The 13,189-nt window shown below is 67.2% G+C and overlaps 1 protein-coding gene across 3 annotated transcripts in view; it reads left to right on the plus strand.

The window, feature by feature from the left end:
• The window catches only part of FLNC (filamin C), a 53,795-nt gene that overhangs the window by 27,686 nt on the left and 12,920 nt on the right, over nucleotides 1–13,189 (plus strand). Inside the window, exons 21-32 of one of the 3 annotated variants that reach the window (XM_075924948.2) lie at nucleotides 2,036–2,633; nucleotides 4,072–4,245; nucleotides 4,699–4,861; nucleotides 5,064–5,224; nucleotides 5,538–5,705; nucleotides 5,862–5,985; nucleotides 8,187–8,343; nucleotides 9,277–9,466; nucleotides 9,840–9,863; nucleotides 10,164–10,411; nucleotides 11,839–11,937; nucleotides 12,454–12,553. In XM_075924948.2, the coding sequence (XP_075781063.2) occupies nucleotides 2,036–2,633; nucleotides 4,072–4,245; nucleotides 4,699–4,861; nucleotides 5,064–5,224; nucleotides 5,538–5,705; nucleotides 5,862–5,985; nucleotides 8,187–8,343; nucleotides 9,277–9,466; nucleotides 9,840–9,863; nucleotides 10,164–10,411; nucleotides 11,839–11,937; nucleotides 12,454–12,553 (2,206 nt within the window). The remainder of the gene's footprint in view (nucleotides 1–2,035; nucleotides 2,634–4,071; nucleotides 4,246–4,698; nucleotides 4,862–5,063; nucleotides 5,225–5,537; nucleotides 5,706–5,861; nucleotides 5,986–8,186; nucleotides 8,344–9,276; nucleotides 9,467–9,839; nucleotides 9,864–10,163; nucleotides 10,412–11,838; nucleotides 11,938–12,453; nucleotides 12,554–13,189) is intronic. The other 2 variants (XM_075924962.2, XM_075924955.2) reach the window with 2 other exon arrangements.

Here is a 13,189-nt window from a genome sequence, read left to right on the forward strand (position 1 = left end):
CCCCCCCCCGCCCCTTCGGCTCACCCTGCCTCCTCTGGGGCGTGTTCGTGGTGCCCCTGTGACGGCGCGTTGGGGGTTCCCCGTCTCCTGCACCCCGAAATGGCACAAACAGACTGTACCAGCCAGTGGAATTGAGGGTGGTTTATTGCTCCTCCAGCACAGCGCAGCACAGATGTAATCTGGTTACAGGAACTGGGCTAGGATGCCTCAGGCCCCCTTGAGATGGGGGAGACTGGGCCCCTAAAACTCCAGCTCCTCTCCCTAGGCTGTCTCCTCCATCCTCACAGACAGCCACCAACCAACTCACTCACTTCCAGCCCTGCCCCCCAGCCAGGGCCGCATTCACCTTCCTTTGTTCCTCTCCATGGGGGGTGTCTGGCCACTGGTTCAACAAGTTTGTCCTTACCTCTGCCTAGTGAGGTTTTCCCTGCTGGGTCTTGCTCCAGACAGCAGAGGTCACCACATCCCAGCAAGTACCCCCACTACGTCACAGCCCCCCAGCAGGTTGCTTGGGAACCCGGCTGCCCACAGCCCAAGCCAGGGGGTCGCCCGCCCCAGACCCCTCCCGCCCTGCGGCTCCCCGAGTCCCACCAGCCCCACTCATGGGAGGGAGGGATGTGACGCCGGAGAGGGGCCCGCCAGGGCCGTGGAGAGACCTTCCGCCTCCCCAGACGGCTGGGCCTGTCCTCGGCATCTGTGGTCCCAGGGGTTACTCACAGGGGGAGGGGGCGCTGCTGCAGGGCCCCAGACGCTCGCCCTGGGGCTGGTCCCCGCCCTGGCGCTGCGAGTGCTGCCAACGGGCCCCGCCGGAGACCAGGCCTGCTGCCTCTGTCGGCTCCACTCACAATCCCCCCTCAGATTCCCTGGCCGCCTGGCAGGGAGCTGCCACCCTGAAACCAGGAGGGAACATTGGATTCGCCCCCCCGCCACGCCCCAAAACAGCTCGGTAGCCCAGTCGCAGGCAGGCGCGCGCACGTACCCACACACACCCCCACACCCACAGTGTCTCAGGCGCACACAGTTGCGCACACACGCGCTCGCGCGCACGTGCACACAGTCTTGGGCACGCACGTACGCACACACACACACACAGACTCCTCACCCACCCACGCCCCACTGGTACCTCCTCCCCCAACACATCCCAGCTCCACCCCCTCGCCCTTCTGTGTGTGTGTGTGTGTGTGTGTGTGTGTGTGTGAGACTGTGTGCGCGTGCACGTGTCCGAGAGTCTCAGACATGCGCGCGCACACAGTCTCGGACACATGCACACACGCACACACACACACACACACAGAGTCGCGGACGCGCACATGCACACAGACCCCCCTGTTACTTTCCAGGACCCACGAATCAAATCCTCACCGTAAAGTGATTTCTATTAACACACAAAAGAGATACTTGAGAAAAGCAGCCGGGGTTGCTAGATGTTACAGGGCCACTAAGGACAACAAATGAAAACCGAAAATCTCTGGGGACAAAGCTTTGATGGTAAATGGGGAGGGGAGGCAGAGAGCCACACCGAGCAGTTCAAACCAAACCACAACATAAGGAAAAATACCCTGCTTGTGTAACCCACACGCCTAGTGCGGCTCACTGTCTCATGCAGTGGCACCTAGACCACAACAACAGCTAAAATCAAGAGACCTCTCCAAGTGGGGCTGAGAGGCACGTGGCTTTTAGCTCACAGGGTAGAGGCTCCTATACGTCGCTCCAAAGGTTCAACTCCACCCGGTTGTGGTTACACAACCACAGCGATGGGTAAGGTCGTACGGGAGTCGGAGAATATCATGCCGGCTAAGGAGACGCTGGCCAGGGGCAGGGACGCGGCCGGACGGCCGGCCCATCCTGATGTCTGGAGCTGGACGTGGGATCCCCTGGCGGGGGGCAGGGTCTGCCCCCGCCCAGCCAGGCAGAGGTACCCACCCTGTGCCAGGCAGGGAGGTTCCCCAGGACTGGGAGCTGGCAGGCGTTGAGTCCGCGGGGAGAAGAGTCGGTGCCCCGCGCCCCGGCTGACGTGCGCTCGCTCCCCTTGCAGGTGTGCGCCTACGGGCCCGGCCTTAAGGGCGGCTTCGTGGGCAAGCCGGCGCCGTTTACCATCGACACCAAGGGCGCGGGCACCGGCGGGCTGGGGCTGACCGTGGAGGGGCCCTGCGAGGCCAAGATCGAGTGCCAGGACAACGGGGACGGGTCGTGCTCCGTGTCCTACCTGCCGACGGAGCCGGGCGAGTACGCCATCAACATCCTCTTCGCCGAGGCCCACATCCCCGGCTCGCCCTTCAAGGCCGACATCCAGCCGCTCTTCGACCCCAGCAAGGTGACGGCCAGCGGGCCGGGGCTGGAGCGCGGCACAGCGGGCGAGACCGCCACCTTCCTGGTGGACTGCTCCAAGGCGGGCGAGGCCGCGCTCACCATCGAGATCGTCTCCGAGGCGGGGGTCAAGGCCGAGGTGGTGATCCAGAACAACCGGGACGGGACCTACACCATCACCTACAGCCCCGCCTTCCCCGGCACCTACACCATCACCATCAAGTACGGCGGGCACGCGGTGCCCAAGTTCCCCTCCCGCGTCAACGTCCAGCCCGCCGTCGACACCAGCGCCGTCAAGGTCTTCGGGCCCGGCGTGGAGCCGCGAGGTGAGGGCCCCGCCTGGCTGCCGCCGGACGCTCTGTCTGTCTGTCAGTCCGCCTCCTCCTCAGCCTGCATCTGTCTGTCTGTCCCCAGATGCCCCCCGTCTGTCTGTCAGGCTGCCTCCTCCACAGCCTGCGTCTGTCTGTCTGTCCCCAGACGCCCCCCGTCTGTCTGTCAGTCCGCCTCCTCCACAGCCTGCATCTGTCTGTCTGTCCCCAGATGCCCCCCGTCTGTCTGTCAGGCTGCCTCCTCCACAGCCTGCATCTGTCTGTCTGTCCCCAGACGCCCCCGTCTGTCTGTCAGTCCGCCTCCTCCACAGCCTGCGTCTGCTTCTGTCCCCAGACGCCCCCCGTCTGTCTGTCAGTCCGCCTCCTCCACAGCCTGCATCTGTCTGTCTGTCCCCAGATGCCCCCCGTCTGTCTGTCTGTCCCCAGACCCCCCCCGTCTGTCTGTCAGGCCGCCTCCTCCACAGCCTGCATCTGTCTGTCCGTCCCCAGATGCCCCCCGTCTGTCTGTCTGTCCCCAGACGCCCCCCGTCTGTCAGGCTGCCTCCTCCACAGCCTGCGTCTGTCTGTCTGTCCCCAGACGCCCCCCGTCTGTCTGTCAGGCTGCCTCCTCCACAGCCTGCATCTGTCTGTCTGTCATAAGAACATACGAACGGCCGTACTGGGTCAGACCAAAGGTCCATCTAGCCCGGTATCCTGTCTACCGACAGTGGCCAGCACCAGGTACCCCAGAGAGGGTGGACCGAAGACAATGATCAAGCGATTTGTCTCCTGCCATCCCTCTCCAGCCTCTGACAAACAGAGGCCAAGGACACCATTTTATCTCCTGGCTAATAGCCTTTTATGGACGTAACCTCCATGAAATTATCTAGCTTCTCTTTAAACTCTGTGATAGTCCTAGCCCTCACAGCCTCCTCTGGCAAGGAGTTCCACAGGTTGACTACGCTCTGTGTGAAGAAGAACTTTCTTTTATTAGTTTTAAACCTGTCCCCAGACACTCCCTGTCTGTCCCCAGACGCCCCCCGTCTGTCTGTCTGTCTGTCTGCCTCCCCACAGCCTGCATCTGTCTGTCCAACCCTGTATGCACCTGTCTTGCTATCACTAGACCATCCATCCATCCCCCCCCCCCCCCAACGCCCATCTCTCTGTCCCATACCCCCCTCAGGCCTGTCGCCCCTCTGCTCTCCGGGTGTGGCCGGGTCTACCTGCTCCCTCCTGCAGGAGGTTGCTGGGGGCACCTTCCTGGGCCCTACTGGGCTGCAGGGGTGGGGTTGGGGCCCGGGACCCCCCAAACGTCGGGGTGGCCGCCACCTCGCCGCAATGCCGGCAGCTGATTGGCCCGGCTCAGCCCCGCGCTCCGAGAGGCCGGTGCTGCTCTCAGGGGTGGGGGGGGGGCCGTGCCCCCAGGCTGGCACTCAGCGCCCGCTCGCTCTGCCAGGCGTCCTGCGGGAGGTCACCACCGAGTTCACGGTGGACGCCCGCTCGCTCACCAAGACCGGCGGCAGCCACCTCAAGGCGCGCGTCGTCAACCCCTCGGGCGCCAAGACGGACACCTTCCTCACGGACAACGGCGACGGGACCTACCGCGTCCAGTACACGGCCTACGAGGAGGGTAAGGACCCCGGGGGCCCCCCCAGCCAGTGCCCCCCACAGCCCAGCCCCACTGGCCCCGCTGTCTTCCTGGCAACCCCCCCCCCCCCCCCGCTCTAACCACTAGACCACACTCCCCTTCCAGACTGGGGAGAGAACCCCAGAGTCCTGCTCCTGGTCCTTTCCAGCCCCCTCCCCCCCCCGAACAGCCCATTCCAATCCTATTTCTCACTCCCCTGTTTGGTGCTGGCCTGTCCATGGGCGGGGGGGCTGGGGGGCCGTGTCCAAGCTCAGGAACGATTTATCGCTGGGCCCTAGGGAGCAGGTGTCTTGGGCCGGTCTCTACCCGCTGGGCTGAGGCTGTGGCTATTGGGTGGGGCAGTTTGGGGGAGCAGGGCGGTTTGGGGGCCGGGGCGGTTGGGCAGGGGCAGGCTGGGGGCCGGGGCGCTCCTGACCCCTGCCCGTCCGGCGGCAGGCCTGCACCGGGTGGAGGTGACGTACGACGAGGTGCCCGTCCCCAAGAGCCCGTTCCGCGTGGCCGTCGCCGAGGGGTGCGAGCCCAGCCGCGTGCGCGCCTACGGCCCCGGCCTGGAGGGGGGGCTGGTGAACAAATCCAACCGCTTCACCGTGGAGACCAGGTACCGCGCCCCAGCCCAGCGCGCGGGGTCCGCCGGGGGCGGCTGCGGGGCCCCGTTCCCAGACGGCTCCTGGCCGATGCACGAGCCCCGGGAGGGGACAGACTCTGCCCTGGCACAGCCGGCGCCCACGTGGCCTGGCCCCGGAGGGGCTGGATTTCCCCCGGAGGGGCTGGCTCTGAGCGGCGGGGGGTTCTTCGCGCAGGGGCGCTGGCACCGGCGGGCTGGGCCTGGCCATCGAGGGGCCCTCGGAGGCCAAGATGTCCTGCAAGGACAACAAGGACGGCAGCTGCAGCGTGGACTACATCCCCTTCACGCCCGGCGACTACGACGTCAACATCACCTTCGGCGGGCGCCCCGTCCCGGGTAAGGGCCGCGCCCCTGCTGCGGCCGGGGGGAGGGGCACGGCCATGTGGGGCCAAGGGATGGGGGGAGGGGCATGGCCGTGTTGAGCCGGGGGATGGGGGTCCATGGGTGGGGGGCTGGAGCTGGGCTAGGGAGCTGGGGTCCCCCCCACATCCCGCCACGGGAGCCTCGGCCCACGGGCGTGGGGCTCGTTCACGATCCGGTCGTGACGCCCCCCCCCCCCCCCCCGGTGCAGGCTGGACTCCCGGCCCCCCCGGGGCTGGCTCTGGCTGCCCCCCAGACTGACAAGCGCTCCCCCTCCCCGCCCCCGCAGGGAGCCCCTTCCGAGTGCCCGTGAAGGACGTGGTGGACCCCAGCAAGGTGAAGTGCTCGGGGCCCGGGCTGGGGGCTGGCGTCCGGGCCCGTGTGCCCCAGACCTTCACCGTGGACTGCAGCAAGGCCGGGCTGGCGCCCCTGGAGGTGACCGTCCTCGGGCCCTCAGGTACCTGGGGCAGGGCTGGGCACGGGGCGGCATGGCTCGTGGGGGCCCTCCTATCCAGAGACCCCTCCCCAGCCCCCCGCATGGCTCTGGGCTGGCTGGGGAGGCCTCCCCGGTAGCCCGCACTGAGCCGGGCGGGTCCTGCCCCCTGTGCCGCAGGCATGGCCGAGCCGGTGGACGTGCGGGACAACGGGGACGGCACCCACAAAGTGAACTACACCCCGGCCAGCGACGGGCCCTACACCGTGGCTGTGAAATACGCCGACCAGGAGGTGCCGCGCAGGTGAGCCAGGCGGCCAGCGGGGGCGGGGGGAGCTAGCGTGGGGTGGGGGGGCAGGTTCTTCCGATCCCAAAGGCCCAGCCGCCCTGACAGGTCAACGTGTAACACGGCTCCTGCCCCAAACACGCTCTTCCCCGCCGGCTGCACCTCACACCCGAAGGGTTGCTCCAAACCAGAGGCGAAGGAGGGGGGCGCGTGTGTCACCCACACACCTAGTCCCACGGGGTGGCACGTAGACCACGTATAACCAGAGTTAAGAACAAGAGACCTCTACTTCCCGGGCTGGGAGCCAGCTGGCTTGATAGCTCAAGCTGTAGAGGCGCCTACACTGAGGTCCCAGGTTCAAATCCGCCTGGTGGCGGTTACAAGCGGACATGTGGGATGACACAGTCGGGGTTCCCCTGTTCCTGCACCCCTACGGCAGCAAGAACAGACTCCTCCAGTCGGAGAATAGAGAGGGGTTTATTGTTCCTTCAGGATACAGCGCAGCACATGTGGTGTGGCTATGGGGCCAGGATGCCTCAGACCCTAGAGTTAGGGGTCCATTGTCCCTAGACCTCCAAGCTTACCCTGTTCTCTCCATTCTTCCCAGACAGCCCCTGCCCCCCTCCCAGTCCCTCCCCCCAGCCCTGTGCTGGTCTCCGCCTTCCTCCCTTTGTCTCTCTCCCTGGGCGGCTGGGCCCAGGTGTCTGGGTTAATACCCATGTGGGTGAGTCAGTGAGAATCTCCCATCGCCCGCCGCGCAGGGGGTCCCCGGGTCACAGGGCAGACAGCCCCCCACTACGGCACAGCACGGTTAAAGAAATCAAACAGTTGCCAAGTTCTCAAGTCTCAGCTGGGCGGGGGCACTTGGTCCTGTGTCCAGAGCTTCATCAGTCGGCGCCCAGACCTCCTAGGGGTGAGAAGCCAGGCAGCAGACAAAAGGGAGGTGCCTCCTCGGCCGTGTGGAGTGACACCCCCCCCACCCCGTTCCTCCTGTGGGGGGAAAAGTCCAGCAGCGGGGTGGGGTTGGGAGTCCCACAGGCAAGTCCCCTGCCTGTCGCAGAGCCCCATTGCTCCCATGCTTGCCCCGATGTCCCAGGAAGGACCCTCTGACGGGGTCAGCCAAGTACTCCTTGGTGGGCCGCTCAGCATCACGGTGCCTTGCCCAAACCTCCTGCGGGCATCTCCCCGAAGCAAACACCTCGAAGTCACAGCATCCTGGAATCCTCGCACACTAGGGCCCGGACCCAGACCCAGCACCGTCTAGACACGGGCTACTCCGTTTGCGGCCTGTGACAGCGCGTTGGGGTTTTCCTGTCTCCTGCACCCCTGTAGTGGCACGAACAGACTCCCCCAGCCGGTAGAATAGAGGGAGCTTATTGCTTCTCCAGGATACAGCACAGCACAGATCTCTCTGGTTACAGGAACTGGGGCCAGGACGCCTCAGTGCCCCCCTTGAGATGGGGGGTGGCTGGGCCCTACAATCCCAGCCCCCCTCCCCAGCTCCTTCTTCCTTGCTTCCCAGACCGAAACTTAACTCACTTCCAGCCCTGCCCCCAGCCAGGGACTGCATTCCCCCTTCCTTTGTTTCTCTCCCTGGGGGGTAGCTGGTCGGACAGGTTGAGAGACCCCTTTTGCATAATGACTCACCCCCTGCCCTGCTGGGCCGTGCTGCAGCCAGTGGGGGTCACCCACAGCCCACTGCCCAGCATAGCCACCAGCAAGGTACCCCCACTGCGTCACACGGCCCACGGCGTAGTTTGGGTGGGTTTACACGGGGCTTGACACACGGCCCGCGGGTGGGAGCCAAACCAAAGGAGCAGTCGATAGAACGGTCTTCCGGCGCTATGCGTTTTAGTAGTTACATTCCTGGGCTGCCATCGCTCATTCCGAGTGCTGTCCGAGGGGTGGACATGGGGCAAATGCTGCATTTTAGTAATATCAGCAGACCTGACTTCAATGGGGCCTGCGTGTTGGGCAGTCTTGCCTTAATCTTGGTTCCCCAAGTCCCCAACCCGGAAACTGACCAGGGTCCCCCAACCTGGCCTCCGTTATGCCCGGCTGCCGCAGGGCCCCGATCCTGCCCAGGCCCCATGGGGTGGTGCCGTCGGGTGCCCGCACCTGGCGCAGGCCTGGGCCCTGAACTGAGGGACCAGCCGGCCCCTGGTGCTCGGATGGGTTCCGGCCCAGCTCCACTCTGACTCCGGCCTCTCCGCCGCCAGCCCGTTTAAGATCAAGGCGCTCCCAGCTCACGATGCCAGCAAAGTGCGGGCCAGCGGGCCGGGCCTCAGCGCCACCGGCATCCCTGCCAGCCTGCCCGTGGAGTTCACCATCGACGCCCGCGACGCCGGCGAGGGGCTGCTCACCGTGCAGATCCTGGTGAGTGCCGGCCCAGCTCCGGCGTGCCCTGCAACGGGGCACTGGGGGCGTTGCTCTGATGGGGGGCACTGGGGTGGGGGGCCCTTGGCTCTGATGGGGGGCACGAGTGGGGGGGGACCCATGGCTCTGATGGAGGGATGGGTTAGGGGGGCCATGGCTCTGATAAGGGGGACCAGGTTGGGGGGCCCCATGGCTCTGATGGGGGGGACCGGGTTGGGGGGGGACCGGGTTAGGGGGCCATGGCTCTGATGGGGGGGAGACCGGGTTAGGGGGGCCAAGGCTCTGATGGGGGGGCCCAGGTTGGGGGGGCCACGACCTCGCTCCGCCACCGTCTGGCCAAGATTTCTTGCAATGATAGAACAGTGGTTGCAATAAGCAGGGCTCGACAAATCTGTGTAGCTACTCGCCCGTGGCGAGGAGATTTCAGCCGGTCGCCCCGTCCCCCGGCGGTGTGGGGCTGGCGCATGCGCGGTGTGGGGCTGGCGAGTGGATTTCACTGCGCTTTGTCGAGCCCTGGCAATAAGAGTTGACATGGTCGTATTTTAATCAGATAACAGTGGGGGGACCAGGCTGGAGGGGCCCCGGCTCTGGTTGGGGGGACTGGCCTGGGGGGGCCCCTGACTGTTGGGGAGACCGGACTGGGGGGCCCCATGGCTCTGGTTGGAGGGGACCGGACTGGGGGGGGGCTCTGGCTCTGGTGGGGGGGACTGGGCTGGGGGGACCCCTGACTGTTGGGGAGACCGGGCTAGTGGGCCCCATGGCTCTGGTGGGGGGAGACTGGGGGGCCCCCTGACTCTGGTTGGGGGGGACCAGACTGGGGGGGGCCCAGGCTCTGGTGGGGAGGACTGGGCACTATCCCAAGGGCAGAAGGGGGGCTCCCGGGCTGGGCTCTGCCCGTTGCCCTGGGCCCTGACCCCGTCTGTGCCTGGCCAGGACCCCGAGGGCAAGCCCAAGAAGGCCAACATCCGGGACAACGGGGACGGCACCTACACGGTGTCCTACGTGCCCGACCTGACGGGGCGCTACACCATCACCATCAAGTACGGGGGGGACGAGATCCCCTTCTCGCCCTTCCGCACCCTCGCCCAGCCCAGCGGCGACGCCAGCAAGTGCCTGCTCACAGGTGGGGCCCCCCCCCGGGATGCCGCCAGAGCCCGATTCCCCCAGCCTCCACGCCCTGCCCCCTCCGTAGCCCCCGGTCTCTGCCCCTGAAGCCTCCATTGCCCTGTCTGCCCAGCCTCCACACCCTCCGCCCCCCCGCACTCTGCCCCCCACGGCCCTCATAGCTCTGTCCCCCCGTCTCCGCAGCCTCCCAGCCTCTGCGGCCACCATAGCTCTGTCCCCCCAGCTTCTGGGGCCCCCAGACTCAGCCCACGTGGCCTCCCCGGCTTCGGCCCTCCCCACCCCACGTGGCCTCTGGCCTCTGCCCCTCGCTCCTGCCCTGCAGCCCTGCCCCCAGCTGCGTTCTCACAGGTTTTCCCTCCCTCTCTTTGCAGTGTCCATTGGGGGCCATGGCCTGGGTAAGTCCCGCTCTGGGCGGTGGGGAGGGTGGGCAGTTTGTGAGCCACAGGGGTAGTGGGTGGCTGGGACAACTTCCCAGTTTCTGGTGTGAGCCTGGTTCCTAGGGCGTGGGCAGCCGGGGGTGGGACGTGAACCCCTGGCCTGGTACCCTGGCTGATGGCAGGGATCGTGGCTCCCTCCAGTGGCCGGCCCCTGCAGTGCCCCCCGCCCGGCTCTGCTCCCTTCTGCTGGGCTGCTGCTCACAGGGATGCTGGGCCGGACGCCAGGCCCCGCGCCCACCGCATCCCTCCGCCCCGCAGGCGCCTGCCTGGGCCCCACCATCCAGATCGGGGAGGAGACGGTGATCACGGTGGACGCCAAGGCGGCGGGCAAAGGGAAGGTGACCTGCAAGGTGTCCACGCCGGACGGGGCCGAGCTGGACGTGGACGTAGTGGAGAACCACGACGGCACCTTCGACATCTACTACACGGCGCCTGAGCCGGGCAAATACGTCATCACCATCCGCTTCGGGGGCGAGCTCATCCCCAACAGCCCCTTCCACGTGCTGGTAGGTCGGGGGCCAGCCGGCGGGCGGGGCGGGGCTCCAGGAGTCAGCACTGGCCCCAGGGCTGCACTAGGGGGTGCTGTGTGTGTGGGGGGGTCCCTTGTCAGCACCACTAGGGGGCGCTGTGCTGGGCAGGGGTTACCTCTCGGCGCCACAAGGTGGCACTATAGAGAGCTGTGCTGGGGGTGGGCGGTTTCCTTGTCAGTGGCACTAGGGGGTGCTGTGCTGGGGGGGTGGGGCAGGTTCCCTTGTCAGTGCCACAAGGCGGCACTAGGGGGCGCTGTGGTGCGGGTGGGTGGGTTCCCTTGTCAGCTCCACAAGGTGGCACTAGGGGGCGCTGTGGTGGGGGTGGGCGGGTTCCCTTGTCAGCACCACAAGGCGGCACTAGGGGGCGCTGTGGTGCGGGTGGGCGGGTTCCCTGGTCAGCGCCACAAGGCGGCACTAGGGGGCGCTGTGGTGGGGGTGGGTGGGTTCCCTTGTCAGTGCCACAAGGCGGCACTAGGGGGCGCTGTGGTGGGGGTGGGCGGGTTCCCTGGTCAGCGCCACAAGGCGGCACTAGGGGGCGCTGTGGTGGGGGTGGGCGGGTTCCCTTGTCAGCGCCACAAGGCGGCACTAGGGGGCGCTGTGGTGGGGGTGGGTGGGTTCCCTGGTCAGCGCCACAAGTCGGCACTAGGGGGCGCTGTGGTGGGGGTGGGCGGGTTCCCTTGTCAGCGCCACAAGGCGGCACTAGGGGGCGCTGTGGTGGGGGTGGGCGGGTTCCCTGGTCAGCGCCACAAGGCGGCACTAGGGGGCGCTGTGGTGGGGGTGGGTGGGTTCCCTGGTCAGCTCCACAAGGCGGCACTAGGGGGCGCTGTGGTGGGGGTGGGTGGGTTCCCTTGTCAGCGCCACAAGGCGGCACTAGGGGGCGCTGTGGTGGGGGTGGGCGGGTTCCCTTGTCAGCGCCACAAGGCGGCACTAGGGGGCGCTGTGGTGGGGGTGGGTGGGTTCCCTGGTCAGCTCCACAAGGCGGCACTAGGGGGCGCTGTGGTGGGGGTGGGTGGGTTCCCTTGTCAGCGCCACAAGGCGGCACTAGGGGGCGCTGTGGTGGGGGTGGGCGGGTTCCCTTGTCAGCGCCACAAGGCGGCACTAGGGGGCGCTGTGGTGGGGGTGGGTGGGTTCCCTTATCAGCACCACTGAGGGGTGCTAAGCTGCCCCAGCCGCCACTGTGCAGCGGGGGGTGGGGGGTGGTCCTCGACCAGGGGACGCTGCCTCGCCGGGTGGTGGTGCAGGGCTCTTAGCCGGCTGCCGGGTCCCACCCCAGAGGTGGCTGCATTTTGGTGCTGGGCGAGCAGCAGGCCCCGGGCTCCTGTGGGGCAGCCCCCGGCAGCGGGGCTCCGAGCTGGCCAGCCTGCCTGGCCGCCCGCGTGAACCCCTTCCTTGCCTCCCGCCAGGCGTGCGAGACCATCCCCCACGTCGAGGAGCCGTGCGACTCCCTCCAGCTGCGCCAGCCCTTCCCTCCGCCCCCGGCTGGCAGCTACCCGCCGTGCTGGGTACCAGGCGCCCCTGCCCCCACTGCCTCTCTTCCTGTCCTGCTGCCTCTCCCCCCTCGGCCCGGGGACGCTCTCTGGCTTTGAGCCCCGGGCTCGCTTGGCCCCCTTGCCCCCAGCTGCCCCGCCGCACCCGGGCCAGCCCCCTAGTGCCCACCCCCTGCCCAGCTGCGTGCCGGACTCTGCTGCCACGGGCCCGGCTCCGTGTACCAGGGCTGGGCTCATGCCAGGCAGGCCAGGGGCCAGTGAGAGGGGGACCCTGTCTGTCTTGGCAAGGGGGTACCCAGTGCTACAGGGTGAGCCCCCCAAGCTCTGGCTGCAGTGATTCCTTCCCCCCCATGAGCTGCGCCCAGCCATGCCTGCCCCCCACTTCCCCTTCTCTTGCAGCTCTGTCTCCCGTGGGCCCGTGCAGGGCCCGGGGCCTGTCGCGCTCTGCTCCTGTCCGGCCTGCCTCGGCCCCCCCGTCTTTTGCCAACGCTCTCTCTTGCTCTCTCTCTGCCCCCTCACCCCCCCCGCCAGGCCACCGACCAGCCCATCGCGCCCCCCGACAACCTGGACGCCATGCTGCGGCCCTTCAACCTGGTCATCCCCCTCACCGTGCAGAAAGGGGAGATCACCGGTACGCGGGGGCCTGGCCGAGGCAGGCCTGGGCGGGAGGGGGCGGGCGGCATGGTGTTCGGGGGAGGAGGGGAAAGAGCTCGGGGGGGTCAGAGAGCTGGGGGCTCACACAGTGGGGGAAATATGGGGGGGTCTCAGCAGAGGGAGATTGGGGGGGTCAGAGCTGGGGGCTCTCACAGTGAGGGGGAAATATGGGGGGGTCTCAGCAGAGGGAGATTGGGGGGGTCAGAGCTGGGGGCTCTCACAGTGGGGGGAAATATGGGGGGGTCCCAGCAGAGGGAGATCGGGGGGGTCAGAGCTGGGGGCTCTCACAGTGGGGGGAAATATGGGGGGGTCTCAGCAGAGGGAGATTGGGGGGGTCAGAGCTGGGGGCTCTCACAGTGGGGGGAAATATGGGGGGGTCTCAGCAGAGGGAGATCGGGGGGGTCAGAGAGCTGGGGGCTCTCACAGTGGGGGGAAATATGGGGGGGTCTCAGAGGGAGATCGGGGGGTCAGAGAGCTGGGGGCTCTCACAGTGAGGGGGAAATATGGGGGGGTCTCAGCAGAGGGAGATCGGGGGGTCAGAGAGCTGGGGGCTCTCACAGTGAGGGGGAAATATGGGGGGGTCTCAGCAGAGGGAGATCAGGGGTCAGAGCTG

This window comes from Pelodiscus sinensis, chromosome 1 (genome assembly GCF_052426305.1).
Source record: "Pelodiscus sinensis isolate ZL-2025 chromosome 1, ASM5242630v1, whole genome shotgun sequence".
Classification (NCBI taxonomy): domain Eukaryota; kingdom Metazoa; phylum Chordata; order Testudines; family Trionychidae; genus Pelodiscus; species Pelodiscus sinensis.